At 37.4% G+C, this 26,377-nt stretch overlaps 1 protein-coding gene across 1 annotated transcript; it reads left to right on the top strand.

The window, feature by feature from the left end:
- The first annotated feature begins 223 nt into the window (after positions 1-223).
- TMEM207 (transmembrane protein 207) lies at positions 224-25,710 on the top strand. Its single transcript, XM_003895274.5, has 5 exons — positions 224-5,217; positions 7,104-7,141; positions 13,594-13,638; positions 14,983-15,125; positions 24,638-25,710. The coding sequence occupies exons 1-5, from the start codon at positions 5,143-5,145 to the stop codon at positions 24,772-24,774; spliced, it is 438 nt and encodes a 145-aa protein (XP_003895323.1). The 5' UTR covers positions 224-5,142; the 3' UTR covers positions 24,775-25,710.
- Positions 25,711-26,377: the final 667 nt, after the last annotated feature.

Here is a 26,377-nt window from a genome sequence, read left to right as displayed (position 1 = left end):
CGGTGGCTCATGCCTGTAATCTCAGTGCTTTGGGAGACTGAGGCAGGTGGATCACCTGAGGTCAGGAGTTCAAGACCAGCCTGGCCAACTTGGTGAAACCCCGTCTCTACTAATAATACAAAAATTAGCCAGGCATGGTTGTGGGCACCTGTAATCCCAGCTACTTGGGAGACTGAGGCAGGAGAATCGGTTGAACCTGGGAGGTGGAGGTTGCAATGAAACAAGATTGTGCCACTGCACTCTCTAGCCTGGGTGGAAGAGGGAGATTCTGTCAAAACAAAAACAAAAACAAAAACACCATCATTCTTGTTGCTATATTGTAGATAGGCAAATGGAAAAACAGAAGTACCTGCTAAGAACCTATTGATGGTAATTTTGGTAACATATGAAGGTGGTTGGTGAGTAAGTTAGGTAAAAAGTTGCTAGTCAAGGTAGTAAAAAGTGTTGAGGGTCTGTATATATTTTGAAATTTGAGACTACAGGATTTACTGATACATTAGACATGGCATATGAAGGAGAGAACTAAAAAATATTTATAAGATTTTTGGCCTGAGAAAACAAAAAGGGTGTTTTAGCTTACTGATATAGGAAATATTTGGAGAAAACACAAAGGATAGAGAAGCGATAAGAAAAGTGAGAAGCTAGGTTTGGGTTAAGTTTATTTGCAGAAGTCTAATATGTCCAATGATGACATGGATGTGATGTGACATGTGATGTTTCCTCAGCTGCTACCACAACAATCTCCTCCCCAGCCAACTGACAGTCTCTGCTCAACTCCGTCTGTTCTAGGCACTCTGCCTTCTTGCTTTTCCACACATTTCCCAGGCATTCATCTGTCTCAGGGGGCTTTGCATTCGATCTTTCCTTTGTCTGAAATGCACCTCTCCCGTTTTTCCATGTGGCTTACTTCATCACTTCCTTAAGGTCCTTGCTGAAATGCCACATTCTCAGCAATGTTTTCCTCAGCTGCTATATTAAATATCACGACAATCTCCTCCCCAGCCAACTGATATGGAGTTGATTACATGGGTTCCGGGGAAATATCTGGATTGAAGATACAAATCTCAGAGTTGTCATTTTATGGATGATAATCTGTAAGACTGACTGAGATTCTTGAGAGAGTGGATGTATATAGAAGAGAAAGAGGTCTGAGAACTGAGTCTTAAGGCATCCCTAACATGTCAGGTCTAGAGAGTTGAACAGAAATGGTCAGTAAACTGGGAGGCAAATCAAAACGCTATTGTTCTGGAAGCCGAGTGAGGAAGGTAAAGGAGCAAGAAGTGATTAACTGTGTCAAATGTTGGTCCATTACTTAGAGTAAGATGACTAAAAGTTGATCATTGATTTGGCAATGTAATCAATATTTCCTTTCACTGCGGGAAGAAGGAAATGGAGAAACTAGAGACTCTGACAGCTTGCTGCCTCATTTTATGTCCTCCTTGTATTACCTCAACTCCTATTGTTTCCATGGATCTCTGAATTAATTTTGAAATTCTCGTTTATTTTATTTTATTTTGTTGTGTTTTATGCTCTAGTAATCAACATCTTACATCTGTGCAATATCTGATTTCATGTTGATAGTTTCAATGTGATCTTTAATGAAATTATTTGAGAAAGATAATTCAATATTATTATCATTATTTTAGAAAATGCAGCTTTTATAAATAACTGTTTATTGTGATACTGCTGCTTATTAGTGACCAAGGCTTCCTAACTCCTAGAACCTTAACTTGCACTTTTAATTTTGATAAAGAGAGTAGCTGGTGCTCCCTTGCTTGCTCTTTGGACCTTCCTTTATGCATGCCCACTTTTATTCATACCTTTTATTTATTCTCACTTAATTCCTTGAATTTTGGTCCTCAATCCTTTCGAACAGCTGCATGCCATGACCTTTAAAGACAAATATTGATATGACTTCAGAGCTTCAGGGAATTTTGACTTATGTCAGGCTCCAAATCCAGAGGATAGTTTTCATATTTCCTGAACTCCGGCCATTTCAGAAGGATTAATTCCTTCTCACAAAGAAAAGAGACAGGTGAATAACCAGAGCTGTGAAGTTGAATATATGTGTGCCCATTCTCTTGTAACAAAGACGTAGATGAAAGGTCCGCCATCCAAGTACTGGGCGAATTTTATACACTATCACAGTGCATGTCCTTTCCTCTTCTACAGATTCAAGTTTGGCTTACTTCTACTCTTATAATCAAACATACATAAACAGTCCCTAGAATCTTAGTGATCTAAGAGACCATACTGCTATGTATAGCACTCATCCATCTTCAGCTTGACTTTCCAGTGATGACAATTCACTACCACAAGTTCATGCACATAAGGATGTAGTTGGACTTACAAAATTAATCACACATGTTAAGTGATAAAATATCACATGTGCCCCATACATGTGAACGATTACTATGTACATAATTTTTTAAAAAAATCATACAGATAGTGGATTTTCTCCACGTCAATTTTCCGGTTGTGATACTGTATAACAGTTATGTAAGATGCTACCACTGGGGTAAACTAAATGAAGAGCATATAGGATCTCTGTAGTAGTTCTTAAGACTGCATGCGAATTTCAATTTATCACAAAATAAGCTATTTTAATTGTAAGTATCTATTTAAAAAACTTTGCAGGTAAAATTGTGCTCATGGTCAGGTTTTCTATTCCGTGGCCACCACACTGTCATGATGCTAGGAAGGAAATATAATGGAGAAACTACTGTCTTAGAAAATATTATGCTGGACTTTGGAAGTGGCGTGGGGAAGTCACAGATGTAAATGGATAAATGGCAATTTGGAAATAGAAAGGTGGAAATGAATGTAAAATTTGATTTTAGCACCAAATATAATAGTGGTGTGTGCGTTACTATTGTGACTATAGACTCCACCTCCACTCAGCTACCATACTCCTAGTCAGGCAGCTGCTGCAGAATCATGCTTTTTTTTTTTTTTTTTTGGACAAGAATTATCTAATCGATGTATCTAGTTGGTCATTATTGCAGTTTCTGAAGCAAAACCAAATATGCTGCCCTTATTTCCATTCTCTTTTCCAGTCATCTGGCCTCTTCCTTTCCCAGAAATGCTTAAGATCATTGACTCCACTGACGGAAGTCAGGCTTCTGACTGCCTAATAAATAAGCTCACCAGTGAAAAGCCTATTTTTCATTCTGTTTAATTACAGGCTTCAGAGACACTCAAAATGGAGGGTGTCTTAGGGATAAATAATACTGTAGATTTGGTTTACTTTTCTCCTATTGGCATTGGCACCAAGCCCTTCCTCTGCGTTGAAATGCATGGCTGTGACTGTGGCTGCATACTAAACAGACCATGGTCACCACACAGTCGGCTTCACCCATCCAGATGCAGCTCAACTAGTCCGTACACTATGATGGCCAACTCTGTGCAGTAGTTTAGATAACTAACACTGCTGGTTTGTTTCTAGAGTAATCTATGTGTGTGATCATAAATGGGTTCATATATTACAATTTGAATTGGACTTGGTGAATACACTGGAGCTTGAATTATAATATTCTCATTCTGCATTGTAGATGATTGCCTTCAAAATTGGCTGTTAGAAGTGAATGTATGTATAAAATAATTAGATGACATCTAGACATTGTAAAAAATATCAAAAATACAAGGAAGTAACAGTGAAAGTAAATTTCCTTCCCACTCTTGTTTTCTTAGTTTCCAATTTCCCTTTTACAGAGCAACCACTGTTAGCAGTTTCATGCAGAGAAATCCCATGCATATATAAGTATATATGCCTAAGCTTTGTGTATGGAGAGAATACTATAGCTCTACCTTCCTATTTTTGCATACAAAGGTAACATGATGTACACAATATTCTGTGATTTTTGTACCTTTTACTTAATAACTATTAGAGACCTCTCTATATCAGCATCTGTGATCTGTCTCCACCTTTTAAAGCAGATTCCTAGTATTCTGTTAAATTTATATAACCATTTTGTACTCAGTCTGTTACATTTTCATGAATATTTGCTGTTTCCAATATTTTGTTAACACCAACAATGCTCTGATGAACATCATTGCATATAACAATTTGTGCCATGTGTAAGGGGTACGTTCATGTATCTTGCGAGGAGAATTCTTGCTCTCGGGGCATATTTATTTTTTATGTTGATGTATATTGCCTACTTGTTTTCCAGATAAGCTGTACAGTTTTCCCAAACATATAAGAGAGTATTTGTTTCCCCATATTTATCCCTCCTCCCTATAGTATCAATTTTTTGAATTTGCCAATCTGATTATAATTCTAAGGTATGTTTATCTAATTATGACTGAAGTTAAGCATCTTAACAATCATTCGTTACATTCTTTCCACATAACCATTTAGTTCTTCATTGTACCCTGAAAGATATCCATCTTCTCTCCACTAGTTTAAAATGGAAGCTTAAATAAATTTGTTTATTTGAGTCTAAACTCTCCATTTCTAAACTCTCTATTCTTTTACACTTACCTTATTATTTACATGTATCAGTATTAATTTTTGTCAAATGCATAGATTAAGACATCTTAATATACAATAGGTTACTGCCTCTTCTTTCTTTCAGAATTTCCCTAGATATTCTCGCTTTATTTTTCAGTGGTAGTGATGGAGTTGTTTCATAAAATAAACACTGAAATAAACCTGGTTTAAAAGAGGGATATTATCGCAATAAAACAGGGAAAGCTTTATGCCTAAGGTTGGGTTAGACCTGGAACTGAAAATGGTGTGTAGGAGAACAAAGAGTACCAACAAAGGAAGAAAATTGAACAAATGTTCCAAATATGAGATAGTATTAGAAACTCAGAAGTTTCCTGGAATGAAACATGCACTTGGATGCGGAAAGTTATTAAGTAGCCAGCTAGTGCTGGAGGTCAGCATTTATAACCCCTACTTTTACAGGCCTTGACAAACAGTACTGAAGTTCTGACCTTAAACTCCTTGGGCTCTTAGTACCTGTAAACATGCACCCAACATTCCTTCCCCTAGCACGCACTTTATCAGTCACAAGGAGCCATTATTAATGCATGTCCTGGTAGGAAGCGTAACTTACAGGGAAGCTAGTAAGTTCTGAAAAGAAGGAAATAAACACAGGCACCAAACCATGATCCTAAGCTGATTGTCCTTTAAATATGTCAAGATCCAGACTTTTCAGTGTCACTTCAGTGATCTCAACAATAGGGATCTTGTGTTTGCCACTATTCCAGGTAACTCTCTCTCTTTCTGGGTTAAGGTTTCCAGAGGTACTCTGAGGATTTGATTTGCTATAGGTTTATATGTGAGCAACTTAACTGTTCTACATTTAAAAGATTTCTTTCAAGCGTTACTAGCATCTTATGATTTCTTGTATTCATTGGTCAGAGGGACAAAACAAAATGTCCATGGCATTAGTCTTATTTCTCCTTTAATTAGTTCTATTGCTACTGAAATAATGTGATTGCAAATTTAACCTTTGTTTAACTTTGCTATGCTGTAATTTTTTTTTTAATTCAAAATGCTATTGACACAGAACAAAATGCTATGGCTGGATTAATTTAAGACGTGTTTACTATTGCCTGCAACCATACTGGATGCTTGACAGTTTTTCAATGCTGACTGATGTAGACAGAACCATTTTAGGATTTATTTCAGTTCCTCTGCTCCAGCATCCCTTTCTGACTAATACGTGCATCTCTATATCTCTGCTACTTCAATGTAAGGTACCTGAAATATTTAGATCTAAAGTAAATTATGGCTTTTCTTACCTCTTCATAATAACTGGAAGTTTGAAGGGTAATGTGTTGGCAGGGAGGTGCTAATCATTTCATACTGTGTACTATTGCTAGGTTACAACACACACAAGACATGGAAGGGACCAGAAAGTGAAATGCTGGCATTGTTTATCTGTTAAGCTGGATCCCAGATGATTTCATCCACTCATAAATAAACTTTCTTTATGGACAAAATGTGAATGTTCACTTTCCTTTCACTTAGTATGCAAATCTATTTGCAGCATCCTAGCAAAAAAGAATGCAACTCATTTTCTGTGCTTATAAATTGTTCATTACCATGCTCTCTCATGGCCAATTCATGGCTCCATCTGCAACTCCACAAATCTCTTTGCCCAGATAAACTTGGTGGAGTAAATACAAGGTGCTGAAGGAGATGTATTTGGGATTAAGGGGGGAAAAGACACATCTCACATAGAAATCCCAAGTCTATCACTTTAAATTTTGTAACTTCTTTTACTTTTATGTGCATGTTATAGTCCAGGAAAATAAATACTTCAACTGACCTCATCAACGAAGTATTTAGAGCTACATATAAATGCCATTTAAAGACTTTCTCATTGTGCGAGGAAGGAGTCCTGGTTCAAAGGGTCAAGCAAGCAAACAGATAATAAAACCTTTAGAAAGAAGTGCCTTTTTCCTTGCGATTTGGTGTATGAGATGTTGTAACCTATGACACTCAGTGCAGAGAGCTAAGAGCATTATTTTAGAATGCTTATAGTATTGGTCTTTTCAAACAAAGCAAACAAAATGATTACTTTTTTCCTCTTCTCTGATAAAGAGAAGACTGTAGATCTCAACTGGAATGTCGTGTGATCTTAAATGGATCTTACCCTTAGAGCAGGTTAAAGTCACCCTTTCATGAATATATATTTAATACCCATTAATACTGATAGGATTGACTTCTGTTTCCATGTATGTACTTGGAACTTTTTTTTGCGTGAAAATAATACTCACTAATAATGAACCGCTGTCCTCCAGCTAAAACATGAAAAGAAAAAATGCAAGGTGCACAAAAGCTCTTTAGAGCAAGCAAAATCTGCGTATAGAAAAAACAAAAATTGTCATAAAATCCATTTATATTGGTATGTAGAAATGGAATCTGGTTCAAAATATATATCTTCTGCCACTGCTGAGCTTAAGAATCCACCCAGAGATTTTTTTCAATTAAAATTCTGTGTACCAACAATAAAGTCTGCTACAGAGCTTTTAATTAAAAAAGCAAACGAAATGATATAAACCCACATTGTCTCTAGGCGCTGCTTGTATTAAAGGATTAGATTGATGAGATGTTTGGATTTTATTGTTCTAAACATGTGTTTCAGTTGGTGCTCTCGGACCTACCATGTGAAGAAGATGAAATGTAAGTAAACACCAAAAAACTCCATGTTTTTATTTAGCATTAAAAAAATTCAAAGTATAAAAAAGGCTCAAGTCATTAGAAAAAGCCCAGCTGAGTTACAAATGATCATTATAATCAGAAGAAAAGTAAATAGTTTGTAAATGCAGATTGCTCAATTTTTTTTTAAACAGGAAAGGTAATTTTCATTACGATCAGCTTTGTTAAATAAATAAGAGGTCTAGCTGATTTCTAGATATTTTTGCACACTGAATTTCTCTTCCTCAAGGTTTCAAGGGTATTTTAAGTTCATAAAAGAATCACGATGTTATCTATGGCTGCATCCACACTCAAAAATCACAGTGACCAAGGGAGGCAGTTTTCTGTATAACTCAGTTTAAAATACAAGCAAACTAATCAAAATTCTAACCTGTACTGTGTGTATATTTCAAAGTGCTCGTGATATGAATTATGCGAACAATTGACTCAGTTTTTTCACTTTTTGTGCTATAGACTTAATGGTTCTCAGAATTCTATTCAGGAGATGAAGAGAAGGTGCCATTCATAATGGTACCGATAATTAATATCTGTAATTCATTGTGATTTAGTGTCAGAAAAGCACTTCCACCCAGCACTATCTTCTCCTGGTTGCAGCCCTTACTGTTAGTCAGCTGTTTTCATTGCCTGTTACCCTCAAAGCCATGCTCTGTGTATAGCAGGAGGCTTATGCTTGTATTGCACAGCAGGGATTGGGACCATTCACCTGTTTCTGGTAGATCATCTTATGGTTAACAATCTGCTTATTAAATTTGTGCTGCTCTTTCAGCTTTTGCGTGGCTCTCGATTGCTATTTCTTTACGTTAATTTTGGAACTACTTTTTCACTCTGTCTTATGCTGTTTGTGATGTAACAGAGGATTTGATTGTTTGCATGCTTATCTGCCTCCGGATTTCCTGGCTGCCCTTATCTTATCTCCTCATCTTCTGCCTTTGACCCACACTAACAAAATAAAGAAGTTCAGAATTGGAAAGGATCTTAAATGTTGAATCTAACTCTAATCAACGTGACAGAAAAAATATGATATTAAGAAAGTTTTTATGCTGACTTTAGAGCTACTGAGGCTACTGCTCTCCCTTTTAGGTGAAGGAATTGAAACCTAAGAGAAATAGTAAATTAGTAGTAGGGCTTCAACTGGTACTTAGGTATCACATTCTTTGGCTACATCATTTTGCATCTGAGTGTCTGTAATGTTTGTCATTATTTAGTACAATTGCTTTTGAGTAAAAACAAAACAAAACAAAACAAAACCCTCAAATGAAATGTAAATGGGCAGAAAATAAAAACAAAAAAGAGAGTGGCTGGGAATGTAGGGTGGTCGTATGAGGTAAGAAAATGTATTGAAGATGGGCACAATATCTCAAATCTTTTGTTATCACAAGACAGTGTCAGTGGAATGAATCTATAAGGAAAGTCACGCTGTTTTCTGCAGGAGTAAAAAGTCCCCTTCAACAAAATCCTCTTTCTCTAACTATATTTATACCAGAGACTTCAGTTTAGAATCGCTTCTTTGATCTGGGACATTACCTCCTGTTAAAATACACTACCCAGCCAAGAGACCATATTCATCCATTTACCAGCACTGCTATTAGACAGTAACACACAAACATGGCAGATTACAGTGAAAAGGACCATAAAGGTGGCCTACTCCAAATGTCTTTCAGAAATAAGAAACACAAAAGGACAGTAACTTGTCCAAAGTTCACGTGCAAAATGGACACCGGAAAGGGAGACTTGGATTGGAATGCAAGGGAGTATCAAAGTAAAAACACGAAACATGGGTCGCCTAGGTAAAGGCCATGGTGGAGGAGGTGCTGATTAGCTAGAAATAAAAACATTTGTATTAGTCAACTTCCATGTTCCAAGAATTGTGCAAAACAATTTGCATATATTTTCCATTGAAAAAAAAAACTGGTCGATCGACCAGGTGCAGTGGCTAACCCTGTAATCCTAGCACTTTGGGAGGCCAAGGTGGGTGGATCATCTGAGGTGGGGAGTTCGAGACCAGCCTGGCCAACATGGTGAAACCCCATCTCTACTGAAAATACAAAAATTAGCCAGGTGTGGTGTCACACACCTGTAATCCCAGCTGATCAAGAGGCTGAGGCAAGAGTATCACTTGAACCTGGGAGGTGGAGCTTGTAGTGAGCCGAGATCGCACCACTGCACTCCAGCCTGGGTGACAGAGCGAGACTCCGTCTCAAATAACAACAACAAAAAAACTGGTCTATTTTATTATTACCTATTTAAATTTGTTTTCAAACACCAGGGTATGTTTTTCTGATCCAATCCAATTATTTTACTTTTATAACTCTATTTTTCACATGAACAAAGCATTGCTGTGCTGTCTTTGTATAAAATTTAAATGCTATCAGTAATTTATTTTATGAAATAAAACATGACAGAGCCCCTCTTATCATACTTCTGACTTAGTCCTCTTCTGATAAATTGCCAAGGACACTGATGTGCATGAATCTACAAAAATAGATTGATTTATGAAACATAAATATGACTATACATATAAAAGATTCTATAAATTAATTGCATTGATAGATTTTCTAATGACATACCACATCTTGCTTGGCTTCGATAAAGAGAAATAGTTTACTCAGGAGTAGGAAAGCAAGTTAAAAGGCAGAACTTGGACTTGGACCTGGGACTGACTCCCGAGCCCAGAATTTCAACCACAAAGTTATATTGTATATCCAACATTTAATCAATTACACATCTGGTGAAATACCTGAGAGATACACAGTCCATTCATTCTTTGAGATAGTGTACAATTTACTACCAGTTTCTGGGTGATATGATTTGTGACTCATCCGTCCCTCAAATTACTGTAGCTGAATTGTACTTTGGCCTATGTTGAGAAATGACTTTTTAAAAATAACAAAAAAAAAAAAAAATCATAAAATTTGTTGTTGAATTTATTCTGAGAATACTATGGAAAACACTGTTCTTATGTTAACAGTGCTCTCTTTGTGAGGCCTCATAGCTTGAATTTTTCTCTCGGTTCTATGCCAGGAATAGTTGTACATCTGGTGAGTAATGCTGTTCATTTTGTTAATTTTAGAGGACACTACATAACCAATATTCTCTCTCATTATGTTAGCTGCTAGGAAGCTTAAGTCAGATCTACAGTTCAATTCAAATTTTATATATGGTATTTACTATATTCGGTTTACAAACTGATCTCACTATTGGCCTATTCTCTTTGTCTGATCCTCACCAGGCTCTCATTTCCATTTTTTAAAAAATTTTCAGTATTTCCTTAAAGCATTTGGAACACGGGGTATTGGATTCACTCAGGCAATATTCCACACAGTAAAATGAGGTTAGAACTGGCTATTACTGTTTCCAGTTGCACCACTACATGGTGCTAAGAGACATGGACTCTGCAGCCAGAACAGTTGAGTTTAAAACCTAGTTCTACCACTTCCAGCTATGCTAACTTGGGCAAGTTACTTAATGTCTCTGTGACTGAGTTTTCTCAGTTGTAAAAGGAGAATTATAATAGTATGACCCAAACGTATAGTGATGGAAGTTTGAGAGTCCGTTATTTCACATATAGTTACACATCTGATTTTAGAAGAGAGTCTGCCCTAGAAAATGCTGAGTGATGTGACAGAGAAACCAGTGGAGTAACTCTGCATATTTCTTCCTGAATTTATCAAATTCGTAAACGTATAGTTAATCTAAGGTCCACAGATTCTCAGCACCAAGAAGAATAAAGATCAACTCATCTCACCATCCGTGTAGCACAGAAATCATCTCCATGACATCAAAGTCACAAAAGGAAATCATTCTGATAAGGACAGAAATTATCTCCTTCAACAACGAATTCCAGATAATTCTTATTCCAAATGTCTTTCTCACACATTAGAGTCAGCTCTCACCACCCCCTGATGATTATATTTCTTTTTAGCATAATCATACCGATTTGACCAATCTCTGAGGAATAATTTCATTTTCAAAAATATAACGTTTCCCATACTGACTATCTTGGAAGTAATATTTGAGTAATTAGAATACTCTTAGTTTTTTAGGAACTCAAAAAGTATCTGTTTAAAATTTGAATTTAAGAGAGAAATGGAAATAATGTTTAGGGAGGGGAGCATATGGAGCCAGAAGACACATGTGTAGTTCTCTGACTAGGTAGTGACCTCCCCACTTCCTTTCTCCACCTTAAGTCTTAGTGGTACACTGTGCAAAATCCTAAAGGTGAATAAGCGATCTCAAAGGTGCCTGCAATTTAGAACTTACATGATTACTGAATTTCTCCAGCTAACTGCTTCCTAGCCATGTTATTGCTTATCAGAAGCTCCACCAGAGGGTGCACCAGCTCAGAAAGAAAAAGTGAAACAAGTCGGTTTGGAAAATTGTTAGCCCAGAAAGAAAAAAAACAGAGGGCCTTAAAAATTAGATTTAAGAAACAAAATGAGGTGGTTAATATTTAGAATTGAGTTCAACTATAAGTAAAGGGGCTATTTTAAAATAGAAAAAAAGAAAAGGAAGAGGAGGGAGATGGAATAATCCGTATTCCTGGTCATGAGCTTAGATGTCACAATTCAAAACTAAACAAACAAAACAAAACAAACCCTTCTGCTTTATTCACTGAATCAGGACACCAAGAGAATTTCCCCACTTCTGCCTCTTAAAAAATCTGTATTTTTAATGTTTTAATTTTTAACGTAATATTTTAAAGTTCTTTTTACTACAAAGTGATTCATGTACATTACAATAATTCAAACAATAGTAAAGGGATAGAGTTCGTCATAATGCCATCTTCAAGAGAAGTGGGCACTTTAGTAGTTTGGTGTATATTTATGTCTGGTAGTAATTTTGGTGAAATCATTGTACTTGTGAAAAATAATATATACAAAGTAAGATTGAAGTCTCTATACTACTTAGCAAGACTTATTTATAAGCATGTCTACATTATTTTTGATGATTTAATAATATTCCTCTGTAAGTATATCCCATTAATTATTTTTCACATCTTTTATTGATGGTCATTTGTCTTAGAATGCTTTTTAAAGTCTTACTTCAGTTGCCATTTTTTTTTTCCAGCCATACCTGTGAATTTTTTTTCTTTCTTTTTTTTTTTTTTTTTGAGATGGAGTCTCACTCTGTCGCCCAGGCTGGAATGTGGTGGTGCTATCTTGGCTCACTGCAAGCTCCGCCTCCCAGATTCACGCCATTCTCCTGCCTCAGCCTCCTGAGTAGCCGAGACTACAGGCATACCTGTGAATTTTGCTAAACACTCTGTGTGCTCAGAACAAAGAGCAAACAAACAAAAAACAGATAGAAAAAAAAGCAGCAGAGATTTATACGTGGAGGGGGATGAAATCATCTGTAGGCTGGGTGATTGGTTTCTGTCTTAAACGTTTGTGATAAAATTTTTAAATGGACACTTCACATATGTTAAAAGTCATTTCTGACTGATATGATGATGGGATGACACCCTGCCTCCTCAGGGAAGCTAGACGTAATAAATTAACTGACATTTATGAATGTCTTCAAACTGAAATGAACTGAGTTATTTTAACAATGGCTGAAGAAGATATGATTAAGTATAGTGTCTTCTCAGAAGTGTATCTGACTGTGAATAACAGATTTCCACTGCTGAAGCACAGAATACCTTAAAAGTAGTTCGTATACTGAGGTATGAAAAGCGTCCATCAGCCCACTTACATTTAGTGTGCCATGTTAGGCATAGTGAGGGATTCTATGCCTGCCGAGTTATACCTCCCAAAAATCACTCTGTGAACTTTGTCTGTCTGTGACCTTTTAAAACGTGTCTCAAGAATGATTGAGTTGTGGCTAGACACACACAGGAGGGTCAACTTCCTGACTGAAGGAATCCACTTCTAACTCCTTGGTAAATGGTAGGTATGGTCACATTCATTCATTTTCCTCCTAGCCTAATTTCTTTCCTCACCAATTGTATAACAAGAGTGCAAACAGTTGTCCGATGCCTCCTATTCTCTACCAAGATGTTCTTCCCTGGAGAATTTGAGTTTTACGTGACTGTGGGTTTCTAGCTGAACAGTATATAGCTATAATGGTTATCTGCCTAACACCCGACACCTGTGATTTGTTGTCCCTGAAGAGTTAGTCACTGCCTTCTCAATGCATAACAGTATTTGTAACTCTAGAATCAAACCCATTATAATGCAATTATCTGTTTATATATCAGTCTGATAATTTCACATTTACTTGTATTCTCAGTGCCTTGAATTGAGTGGGCATAAACATTTGCATAATTGTGCTGGGTGCCGGGAGGTGTGGGCTGGTATGGGAATAGGTAGGTGATTGTTCTGGAGAAACAAGTGTGATCAATACCAATGTTATTGGGTGAAAGAAATAGGCTTTGGCTATCCAGAGTTCCAGGACTAACTCTCTTCCTTTATCACCAGGTGTGTAAATTATAATGATCAACACCCTAAAGGCTGGTATATCTGGTAAGGATATCTTACTTTTGTTTTACATGACAGTTGGTGGTATATACACACTCTTTCTCCTAAATAATTCAATATGGTACATGAAATCATACAGCTTAAGGAAAGATTAGGGGTCATGCAAATGAATATAGAAATATCACTTGCAGATTGTTGGCCAATGTTTCCTTAAACACTTCTTGTGACAAAGGGACTCACTATTTTTAAAAATAAGTTTATTCTAGAGTTGAAAATCTTTAACAGCAAAATAATTGTTATTTTTGAAAATATAGTAGAAAAAAACATTGTTATTGAAATCTCCTTACATGACCCTCCACTGATACTAGTTCTGGCCTTAAAAGCCATTCCAAATGACCACTAGCTCTTCTATGAGATAATCCTACAGATTTTTTTTTGTTTCGAGACAGAGTTTTGCTCTGTCACCAGGCTGTAGTTCAGTGGCATGATCTTGGCTCCCTGCAACCTCCGCCTCCTGGGTTCAAGCAATTCTTCTGCCTCGGTCTCCCAAGTAGCTGGGACCACAGGCATGCACCACCACTTTCAGCTAATTTTTTGTATTTTAGTAGAGACAGGGTTTCACCATGTTGGCCAGGATGGTCTTGATCTCCTGACCTCATGATCTGCCCGCCTTGGACTCCCAAAGTGTTGGGATTACAGGCATGAGCCACTGCACCCGGCCCCTTCAGAAATCTTAACCTCTTAAATCTTGACATTTGTATATTCTAAACTTAACATTGTCAGTTCACTCAATTAGCAGGTTATCTCCTTAAAGGCAAAGACCCTCTCTGCCTACTTCTGAATTCCTAACCCCAATATCTAAAGTGTGTGCAGTTGCTTAAATACTAACTGGGTGGATGAATGGATGGATGGATGGATGGATGGATGGATGGATGGATGGATACATGGATGGATGGATGGGTGGATGGATGGATGGCTGAAGGGATGAATGAATGAATGGACGGATGCATGGATGGATGAATGGATGGGTGGATGAAGGGATGAATGGATGAATGAACGGATGCATGGATGGATGAATGGATGGATGGATGTCTGAAAGGAAGAATGGATGAATGAATTAAGACACTGCCTTTTAGAATAAGCCTCCAATTTCTAAGGAGAAAATGATTATTACCACCTGGAAAGATCCATCCTCTCTGGGGCCAAAGAATATTTCCAGTTCAGTGGAAATGTATGGGTGGTGGTAGGAAATTGTTTAAGGAATTTGGTGTCCCACATTGCTTGTGGCCAGTCTAGCTGAATCCTCACCCCACTTCTAGGTAGTAATGGAAGCTCTTAACTTCCCCACATGCTCTACCTTATTCTTTTCTCGGTTACTTTTGGAGTCAGGATCCTGCTGCTGGTTTTGGTGGCAGCTCTTCTCTGTGGAGCAGTGGTTCTCTGCCTCCAGTGCTGGCTGAGGAGGCCCCGAATTGATTCTCACAGGCGCACCATGGCCGTTTTTGCTGTTGGAGACTTGGACTCCATTTATGGTGAGTTGTCTATACACTTCTGGACTCTTTTTTGATACTTTGCAGTTTTGTGGTGAATTGAAAAACTGTTCTCCCAAAAGCAGATGTCTGAACTTAGAAAAAGATGTGGCTTATTGGAGACACCATTGACTGCATTGAGGCAACTTTAAAGGAGAAAATGTCATAAGAAAGGCAATCCCAGAAGAAAGAAAATGTGTCTGGGGAACTGACGCACAGTTAAGTATAAGGAAAGCAACTAAATAGTTTGTTGTTCAGCAAGCAGAAGAGAAGAAGTATGCAGGGCTGGGCAGTCCAGGTGAATGGTAGGGTTTAGGGTACCGAAAAACATCTCTGAGCTTTTATTATCAACCTATCTTAACTTCTATTTATAATCTCATTTACTGAGCTTTCTATGCTTTACTGAACTCATCTGAAGTAACATTGAGCAACACTTTCCAGATTGTCTGCGGTCAAGGCAGAATCTGAAATTCTGTGAAGTGGTCAGGAGAATGTCAATTTTCATCCCCTTTCATCTCAGCATCCTGATCCTGTCAGCTTCCGAGCCCCTCCCAAAACCATGCCCTTCCCTTCATTTTCCAGTTTACATAAGGAAGTAAAGACTGCAGGAAATTAAGGGCTTAGAGTTATTTGTAGCTGCCAGCCTTAACTGTGAGCAGAAGAAAAAAAGCAACTTACTGATTTCTGGGAGGCCGTAATTGATAGCTATTTCCTCATCTTAAGTATTGTCTCAACCAGGACTGTTGTGAGACTTTATTCTAAAGTGCTGCCTTACACACCACAGTTACCTCGAGAGTGCTTAACAGAGATAATAGCCAAAGCCGTCTATCAGAAACTTGGGCCACCATGAAATTTGCAACAGATGGAGTAGGGTGTTCCCTGAGGAAAACTAACAGCAAGATGAAAAGTGGGGTAAAAATAAACAAAAATGTGTTAACATCAAACTTAGTTTTCTAAGATAATGATTATATTCACCTCCAACATTTTTTTTCCTTCAAAAGTTATTTAACAGAGGCAGCACATTATCAGTTTGGGAAGTGGTTATTTTAGGAAGGATAATTAAAGTCTCCAAAACAATAGTTCTTCCTCCTACAAAAGCACCTTCCACGGGGCATAGAGTGAAATAGGGTTACTGATCTTTTAACAAAATATGTTAGTCAAAGGAGTCAACATGATAACATTGGACTATTTTTCTTTATTTACGTAGAGGTATGTAATAAGTCAATGCAATCATGCTTCTTTTATCTGAGCTTAAGTTTCTAAAAAGAAAAACACAGCCTAGTATTTTCAGCTCTTCTCTCACTTTGAGAAAGACCTTTTCCTCAACTATCCTGAATCTTAAAAGAATTTTGTTTTTAATTTTAAGTGTATTATTGAGCTAACAGTTATACTGTTAAAATTTTTAAAGCAGTTTATGTGCCATGGTTATACACCTGTTTATCTAATGTTTTTCTATTTCTTGCATGGCAGTTTCCGTATATGCTCTTGAACTTGGCTGAACAGTCATGAGTGTGAGAGAAGGTGTCGAGGCTGATGTACTGCTTTAGCACACTGCATGTGCTAGCACTGAGTGATGGACAATAGACTCGCATTCTCTATATTACTCTGAAATCATTCAGAACAGGCACACACACACAAAAACAACCCCTTGGGGGTAAACTGCTTTTTAAAAAAAAAATATGGTCACAATTTTTTTTACGTCTGTCAAATGCTAAGCAGTAATTTGAGGATTTTCAGATATTATCTCTAACTCCTAAATATCAACTTGGAAACACGTGACTATTATTTATCTTAGAGGATGTTATTTACTTCTCTCTCTCTCAAGGGGAAGCATGCATGCATAGACGTTTACTGCAAGTCAACGAATCGAGCTTAAACTGTCCAGAATTGGGGATAGGGAACCTATGAAAACGTAGGCTGGTCACTGACAGCCCAGCCCATCCCTGGACACTAAGTACAGCCTCACTCTTTGAACACCTACACTTTTCGATAGAGCAGCTTTTCAGTGGTAGGGCTTGTGCTCCAGGATCTTCATGCCCATCCTCGCTCTGTTCTTTCCTCCCAATTCCACTGGTTTAACTTCTGGATCTCATCTTGCTCAAGAAACATTTAAACTCTTCCATCCTGAGATGTTCTGCAAATCTCTCTACTATTGATTCCCATCACGTACTCTGTCCTATTTATCTTTTCTTGTGACGACGCTGAATTGATTGTTAAGTTGTTCTACCCACTGCCCATGTTCCATCGTGTCCCAGGGATGCTCAGGATGGCAGGACAGGCAGGCAACAGCCATTCATACAGTCTTTGATGTGGATATGGTGCCCAGAGCGGAGCTTTGTGGCATTCCTGTTTCTCTTCTCCAAAACAAAATACAAAAGAGTAATTTAGGAAGTGGTGATCTCCCATCTCTAGCGACTTCTTACCTAGTAATTTCTGGAAGTAAATTTCAGGCAGTCAATATTTTAAGACAATTTGAAACCTGGACCCATGCTAAATTTACGTTCCTCACTGGATCTTCATGATACCTTCACTTCTCCATACAAATGATTCTTCCTACCTAGTATTTCTATAAAAAGAAGCTGCTTTCCAAAAGGGAAGTTAAGAGAACCACTTGCTTTTGTGGCTACAGAAGGAGGTGAGGGTCAAAACCGCAGCATCTACCTCCGCAGCTCCCACAGAGTATGTGCTCACAGCTAAGAATTGAGTCCAGCTGCCTCAGGATTCATACACCCACACTGAGGTTATGGGACTGTGCTTCTGAATTTCCCTCACAGTCCCTGTTCAGAAGAGAAAGAGAAAAGTGAGAAATCTCTGGAATGACACAGGTGACATGTTAGAATATAAAATAAGGTTTCTGAACTCCCTGCCATTTCTTGAGCACAAAGGAGAAGATGGGATGTTCCCCACTGAATACAGAATGTGGGAAATGCAACATTTGAAACATTTTAATGGAGAGACTACATTTGATATATTAATGTTAGGTTCCTCCCAGAACTTAATTTTTAAAATTTTTATCCAAACTTATTTTACTTAATTATCACCATTTATTGAATACATTAATTGAAATAGCTCGGCTCTTCTGACCTGTGGAGTAAAGGTTTGACCCTCAGGATCTCCTGGAAGCTGCCCTCAACTAAGCAGAACTCAGAGGAAACTTTTGACTGAGAAACTGAGGTGGTCAAATTGTGCTAATGTTAACATAAAATAGAACATTTCTTTCAATCAGAACTACTGACACTATTACATGGCACAGGTTGCCAGTTATTCTGATTAGAAATACTAAACAGAAAAAAGAAAACACTTGGCTTGGATCCTTATAAGAGGTATTTAAGGAAGGTGTTGCCAACACAGCCCATCCCAATGTCTGGTGAGATTTCCTGTCTGGGAGAGGTCTGTGGGATCTCACCCAAACACCACAGACCCCAGTAGCATTTCCTGGACTAATGTTCCTGTCTTTTCACAGTGCTCTGCTGATTCGGTCTTTAGATAACTGGTCTTCCTTCCTCTTCATAGGATCTATACCCCTGAAATGTGGGTCCTTAGACTCAGGGGCTTCTCAAAAGTCTTTGGATTCAGTAGAAAAGATCCTGGCACTTACTGTGCTCAATGAACACCCTCCGTGTCCACAATATGTCAGGAAGCTCTTTACCCTTCAGAAAGGGAAAAGTATTCCCTCTGATGCCCCCTGTTGTGGGCTGAGCTGTGTCCCACCCAATTTCATATGTTCAAATTCTAACCCCAGTTTCTCAGAATATGACTACATTTGAAGATAGTGCCTTTAAAAAGACAAAGACAATGAAATTAAAATGAGGTAATTGGGATGAACCTTAATTCAATATGGCCAGCATTCTTATAAGAAGATATTCGCACACAGACAGATAGGCACAAAGTAAAGACCATATAGAGACACAAGGAGAAGGGTGGCCATCTGCAATCCAAGGAGACAGGCCTCAGAAGAAACCTACCCTGCTGACACCTTGGTCATGGACATCTAGATTCCAAAATTGTGAGAAAATAAATCTCTGTTATTTAAGTGATCCAGTCTGTGGTACTTTGTTATGACAGCCCTAGTAAACTAATACAACTCCTCTCTTGGGGAGTGAGGAGGAAGAGGGGCTGTCAGAGAAAGAAGAAGAAGAGAAGATCAGAAGAAAGTCAAGAAGGCAGAGAAGGAGAAGATGCAGAGCAAGAGAAAGAGGAAGAAGAGAAGAAACAGTTTAAAATCAGAGATATTTTAAGGACTAAAATTCAAACCTACTTATTTTATACAGACTCTAAATTCTTCTTTTTTTCTTCAGCCCCACTTCCTCTTCCTGGTCACAGCTCCAGAATCTCCTCCTCTTTCTTCTCCCCTTGTTATGCTCCCCTGAACTTAACTCATCTTCTGGATCTGGTTCTCCTTCACCATCTCTGCTATAAAACAGAGAGCATCTGCTCAGTGACCTCATGTCTTCTCAAATGGCATCATCCATGCCGTAGTTTCTGGGACCTTCTTAGTTCCTTCTCTGAACCGTCAAAGATGAATAATTCTAGTATTACGTGGGTGTGTTTTGTTCAGCATCCATGTTTAGGTAATTTTTTTTCATTCGTTTCAATGTTTTCTTATCTTAGTGTATCCGTCCATTTTCATGCTGCTGACAAAGACATACCCGAGACTGAGCAATTTACAAAAGAAATAGGTTTAATTGGACTTACAGTTTCATGTGGCTGGGGAATCCTCACAATCATGGTAGAAAGCAAGGAGGAGCAAGTCACATCTTACATGGATGGCAGCAGACAGAGAGTAAGGAAAATGCAAAAGCGGAAACCCCTGATAAAACCATCAGATCTTATGAGACCTATTCACTACCACAAGAACAGTATGGGGGAAGCCACCCTGCCATTCACTTGTCTTCCACCAAATCCCTCCCACAACACGTGGGAATTATGGGAGTACAAATCAAGATGAGATTTGGGTGGGGACACAGCCAAACCATATCACTCACTATCTTACCTAATTTAATAATGCCTTCAGAATATCTCCTAAGTGATAATACAATTGAAAACACAGAAGACTTCCTGTATTAGTCCATTCTCACATTACTGTAAATAAATACCTAAGACTGGGTAATTTATGAAAAAAAGTTTAAAATTGGCTCATGGTTCTGCAGGCTGTATAGGAAGCACGATGCTGGCATCTGCTTGGCTTCTGGGGAGGCCCCAGGAAACTTAAATTATGGCAGAAGGCGAAGAGGGAGCAAGCACTTCACATGGCTGGGCCAGGAGGAAGAGAGAGGGAGGGGGGAGGTGTTATACACTTTTAAACAACCAGATCTCATGGGAACTCACTATCACGAGAACAGCACCAAGGGTATGGTGCTCAATCACTCATGAGAAACCATTCCCATGACCCAGTCAACTCCCACCGGGCCCCACCTACAACATTAGGGATTACAATTCAACACTGGATTTGGGTGGGGACACAGATCCAAATCATATCAATCTACACCAGTTTTTCCTCCCTCTCTAAAATGTGGAAATGGGAAGTGAAAACACACATTGAGCCACAGACAGTGATTTTTTAAAAGGAATGTATGCAAATTTTTAGTAAAGATTGAGGGAAAAAAAGAGAAAAATCATTAAAATTCTCACATGACCATCTCTATCCCAAATCTCTATTGTTTGTGATCATTGCTCAGCAGTTCATAAATCCAAGGACTATAATTATGATAGGGTAAAACAGATATTAAAAATAGTTTTTAAAAAAAGATAAGGATTTTGGTTTTATTGATTAGGTTAATTGTTTTGTTTTGTTTCTTAAATTTGTATATTAAAAGGCAGTGTTAAAGGAATTTTGGAATTTATTAAAAATGAAAGGTTATTTTTATTTTAATTACTAAAAATGAGGATGACAATAATGTTTTATTAAAAATAAAGTTGTGATGCTGAATAAAAATCCGTATTAATGAGGAAGCAAGACATCTAAAGATAATGGAAAATGTTTGGAGTTTTGGAGGTGAGAAAAGGACAAATAGAGCTTGAGGCAGAAAAACAATTAACTATGCATTAGAAAAGAGAGAATTGGAGAGCATAGGAGAGGGACCCCCACAACTGTTTGTCCGTGTTTTTAATAAAACATAATCAATCACATAACATTTAAATAAGGGTCCCTTTGCCTCTATGCCATGAGGTCTGTGGATTGGAGCTGGGTTCCCTCAGGCTTGACAAGGCTTCCCGATGAGGTTCCCTGCCTTTCCTGAGCTGATTGCAAGATGAAGCCCAAGGGGACACCCGTCCTAGGGACACTTATCTTGGCTTAGCTTCTCATTGGGGCAGATTGCTTGATAATGCAACTATACAATCTCTCTGACCCCATTTCTTCTGCAGTTTCAGGGATAATCTTCCCTCTTTCTTATTTCTGGGAAAATAGAAATACCAGCATTCCAGCAGTGATTACATATGAGTGCTCTGAGCTGGGGAGAAAAAAGAGGGCTCCAGAGAGGTGAACAAGAAGCAAGGTCTTATAGGCTCTGCTCTCTTCTCCCTCCAAGTCTCCCAGGATTCTTTTATTTTATGATTTTTCAGAAATGTCACTTCCCTATGTTTCATGTTGTATGTGTAAATATTCTGTGACTTATTTTCAGTAATAAAAAAGGAAGTATTTCATTCACAGATTTTCATGGCAAGACGTGATAATAGTAATGACTCATTCATTGAGCATTTCCCAGGAGCCATGCCCTGTGCTAACACTTGACATCCCGAATCTCATTTATTCTTCCTTATCACTCTATGAAAGTTCACTATCATTCTGACCACTCTACGAATGAGGGAACAAAGGCACTTAGAGATTAAGCAACGTAGTAAGTAGATGGCAGAACTGTGATTCAAATTCAGTGCTTCTGGCCACTCCCATAGAAGAGAAAGGAATGAAGTAAAGGAAAGAGGAGAAATAGGTAGAAAGAACATATAGAAAGAGGTGAAGTCTATTTGAGTGATTATTCTTAAAAACATAGGAAATCTCCACTCTGGCTATAAAAACTAAGCAGTAAGTGTATTGGTTTTACAAAATTAAACAATAAACTCTGATATCTTAGACAGCAGTTCTGTAAAAACTATAGGATTTTTGCTGGCATTTTTAATTCAGTTCTCTCAGTTTCTTAATTTGTCAAAAGATAGAAATGTCTGCTCTCCCCAGTATCCAATCACTTGATATTATATGTAAACATGCTTTGAAAAAAAATTGAAAACTGATATAACCTATATTTGGTTTTCAAAACTTTCTGAGCACATTAGCTTAATTATGTTTACTCAATGCCTTGTGGTTTTAATAACAAGTTTAAGATCAACAGCAAAATTTGTAGTAAGAAGATAATGAAAGTTTTCTACGAAAGCAACTATGAAGACTCTATCACTGGCAGCACAATATTGACAGTGGCAATCGTAGACATAAATTGGAGCTAGTACAAATAATAGATGTGTCAAGTAGTTTGGTTGACCATTTCTAGGCAGAAAGAGAGTTACCTTTGACTTTGTACTGAATACACTAGGTGCAGTTCACCAAGGAAATAGCCATCATTCATTGCAAGTATTCACAATGGAGGAAATTACTGGGACAACTGTATTTTACCAGTGTTAACTCTGATTGATCAAGTCCCACAGACTTATCTGACATCAACCCAAACTTACAAACTGCAAAGGGCTCTAACTCCGTAATACTTTTCATTTAATAACTTCTATATTATAATTAATAATGATAATGTCTAAATCATTATTTAACTATGAAAAGAGGATGGATTGAAAAATAATATTGTAAATAAAAGAAGATGCATGCACGTTCCTAGCATTAGTACAGTTCTTGACAGATTGTAATAATAATAGTAAACCCTGATGCATAATTACTGTGCCAGACCTTATTTTAAGTACTTTATGCTCATTTAGCCTTGCTTTTATAGAGGTAGACATTAGTATTATACCTTTATTGCCTAAGAGAAAACTGAGGCAAAAAAAATTATGTAATAACCCAAAAGTAGACTATTTAATCAAATAGATAACTCTAAGAAAAGTGCTAAACCAGAAGGTGAGACATATATTCTAAATACGCCCCACCCTTTACATACTTGAATTATTAGTCTTTGCTCTGGTACCTGTGAGATAAGAAATAAGACAAACGCAACTGTATGAAAATCCATCATTCTAAATTAACATTATCCGCTTCCAAGTAATCATTTTGAGTAATCTCCATATGGATCCTAGTGAAGCAGCTAATGTCTAATATGCAACTACTCTTTGAATTCTTTTGATCGTTGTGGCATGTTGTTTGGAATATTCCTAATGGCATCAAATCTTACTCCTTTAAGGAAGGTCAGCAAACTTTTTCCATTAACAGACAGATAGAAATTATTTTTGGCTTTGCAAAATATATGGTCTAGGTGGGGACTACTTATCGCTGCCATGGCAGTACAACAGCAGCCATAGACAATACGTAAATGTATGAATAAGATTGTGTTTCGTAAATTCAATATACAAAAACAGCCGGAGGCCAGATTCAGTTCAAGAGACTAGTTTCTTTTTAAAGATGAATTTTTGGTGGTTGCTATTGTTTTGGCAAAAGGCAGTCAAAATCATTTAAAGGTGGGTAAAGATCCAGGTGAATATATCCAGGTGAATACATATTCTTTATATATAAGCATTTATATATATGTGTGTATGTATGTGTGTGTGTGTATATATATAAACCATCTTTATATATATATATAAACCATCTTTATATATACAGCCACATATTGATATAAAGATGGTTATAAAATAGCACTATTTTTTTTTGTGTTACCCAAACACAATCTTTCAAGGAAATACTAACAGGCAATTTCCAAAAGAACCATTAGAGTAAGCATATTGTCTTTCTTTCAAAGTTACCAGTTAGTGAAAGAAAAGGCCAGTTTGTAATAGTTAATGTCCTGTATTATGCCTAATTTAGAAGTCACCAGCTTTGATTTCAAAGTATTTTTTTTAAATTTTAGAATATATTCCTTTATTGTGTGTGTATACTTTAAATACATGCTTTTCATCACTGAGCTTAACATTTTTACTATTTACTAAAGAGGAATAATTAATTACTTGTATTAGTTGAAGTTTGCAACCATAAATGTAAAATAATACAATTTCAAAAGTGATATTTTAATTTTTCTAATGCAACTTACATTTCCCATGTTGGGAGCATTAGCTGAAATGCTATTAGTGTTGAGGAATCCTGTTTTGTGATGTACAAAAGAGGATATTCCTTCTAGTTTCAGCTGCTAAATTGTAAATGCTTCTTGATGGGTTAGACAATGATGATTTCATTGGTTCAGGTAAGTGATTTTTTTTTTGCTATGGTGACTAAACCTTCCCTGCAAAGAGCAAGATAGTTGTAATTTTTCTCATAGATACAAATAATTTCCTGTTGCTTCAGAAATGCCAGATTTTATTGGGCAGTTCCTGTACCTATGTTTTATGCTCACTAGAAAGATTACAAGTCTTCATCTTTCTCTTTCCAGGGACAGAAGCAGCTGTGAGTCCACCTGTTGGAATTCACCTTCAAACTCAAACCGCTGACCTATATCCTGCTCCTGCTCCATGTTTTGGCACGTTAGGCTCCCCACCTCCATATGAAGAAATTCTAAAAACAAGCTGATTTTAGGTGTGGATTATCAATTTAAAGCATTAACGACATCTGTAATTCTAAAACATCAAATTTAGGAATAGTTATTTCAGTTATCGGAAATGTCCAGGGGTCTATTCATATAGTCTGAGGAAGGACAATTCGACAAAAGAATGGATGTTGGAAAAAATTTGGGTCATGGAGATGTTTAAATAGTAAATTAGTGGGCTCTTGATGTGTCACTGCTGTGTCATACTTTTATGCTACACAACCAAATTAATGCTTTTCCACTCATACCCAAATAGGCAATGATTAGGTGCTGAAAGTTGTTTCCATCACATTTAGGGCTCCACTGCAGTATACATCACACCATTTTCTGCTTTAAACTCTTTCCTAGTGTGGAGTCCATAAAAATTATTATAATTTAACAATAGCCCAAGCCAAGAATCCAACATGTCCGGAACCAGAACCAGAACCAGAAAGATAATATTTGAATGAAGGTGAGGGGAGAGAGTAGGAAAAAGAAAGGTTTGGAGTTGAAGGTTAAAGGATAAATGAAGAGGAAAAGGAAAAGATTACAAGTCTCAGTCTAAGAGGTTTTATGCCTCAGCCTGAGGAGGAAGAAATTGTAGATAGAAGGTGAAGGAGATTGCTGAAGATTTGGAGCACGTTTAATGCCAATACGGGGAGAAAAGAAAAGTTCCCTTTTACAGGAATGAACATGGACTCCATAGTCCATAGTGTTTCCCTGGAGCCTCAAGGCTTGGCATTTATTGCAGCACCATGCTAAGAACCTTCGGCATAGATACCTGTTCTCATGAGGACTGCAGAAGTAGCAATGAGATATCTTCAAGTGGCATTTTGGCAGTGGCCATCAGCAGGGGGACAGAAAAAAACATCCATGCAGATGCCATATGATCTTCAGCTGACAAATTTGTTGAACAAAACAATAAACATCAATAGATATCTCAAATTTAACTTGACCAAACTTATTTCCTAATCTTCTTTTTCTAAATCTGTTTTATCCAAACCTTCCCCATCTCAGTTAACTGCAACTGTTGCTCAGGCCAAAAAACACTTGGAGCCATAGAAGCTAGGGTAATCCTTTATAATAAACTATCTCAAGAGCAGTTTTAGGTCCACAGGAATATTGAGCAGAAGGTAGAGAGATTTCTTATATACACCCTTCTTTGACACTTGCATAACCTCCCCCATTACCAACATCTCTCGCCAGAGTGATACACTTCTTACAATTGACGTGCCTATACTGACATCATTATCATCCAAAGTCCATAGTTTATATTATGACTTACTCTTGGTGTTGTAATTCTCTAGGTCTGGCAAATTTAGAATGACATGTACCTACCATTACAGTGTCCCACAAAGTAATATCACTGCCCCTGAAAGTCCTCTGTGCTCTGCCTATCTATCCTTTCTTCCCCCCCTTCTAAATCCAAACAACCACTGGTCTTTTTATTTTCTCCATGGCTTTGCATTTTTAGAATGCCCTATAGTTGGAATCATACAGTATGTAGCCTTTTCAGGTTAGCTTCTTTAACCTAGTAATATGCACGTAAGTTTCCTCTATGTCTTTTCATGGCTTGATAGCTCATTTCTTTTCAGGGTTAAATAAAAT

Source organism: Papio anubis, chromosome 2 (assembly GCF_008728515.1).
Source record: "Papio anubis isolate 15944 chromosome 2, Panubis1.0, whole genome shotgun sequence".
NCBI classification, from domain to species: Eukaryota; Metazoa; Chordata; class Mammalia; order Primates; family Cercopithecidae; genus Papio; species Papio anubis.
The sequence above is the reverse complement of the archived record's forward strand: the minus strand, read 5'-3'. Positions and strand labels throughout refer to the sequence as shown.

Bases quoted from the DNA above. Each gene is read 5' to 3' on its own strand.
- TMEM207 (XM_003895274.5), top strand. From the start codon at position 5,143: ATGTCAAGATCCAGACTTTTCAGTGTCACTTCAGTGATCTCAACAATA. The intron at 7,142-13,593 runs GTAAGTAAACAC...CTTTATCACCAG, and splicing joins CCATGTGAAGAAGATGAAAT to GTGTGTAAATTATAATGATC. The intron at 15,126-24,637 runs GTGAGTTGTCTA...TTCTCTTTCCAG, and splicing joins AGACTTGGACTCCATTTATG to GGACAGAAGCAGCTGTGAGT.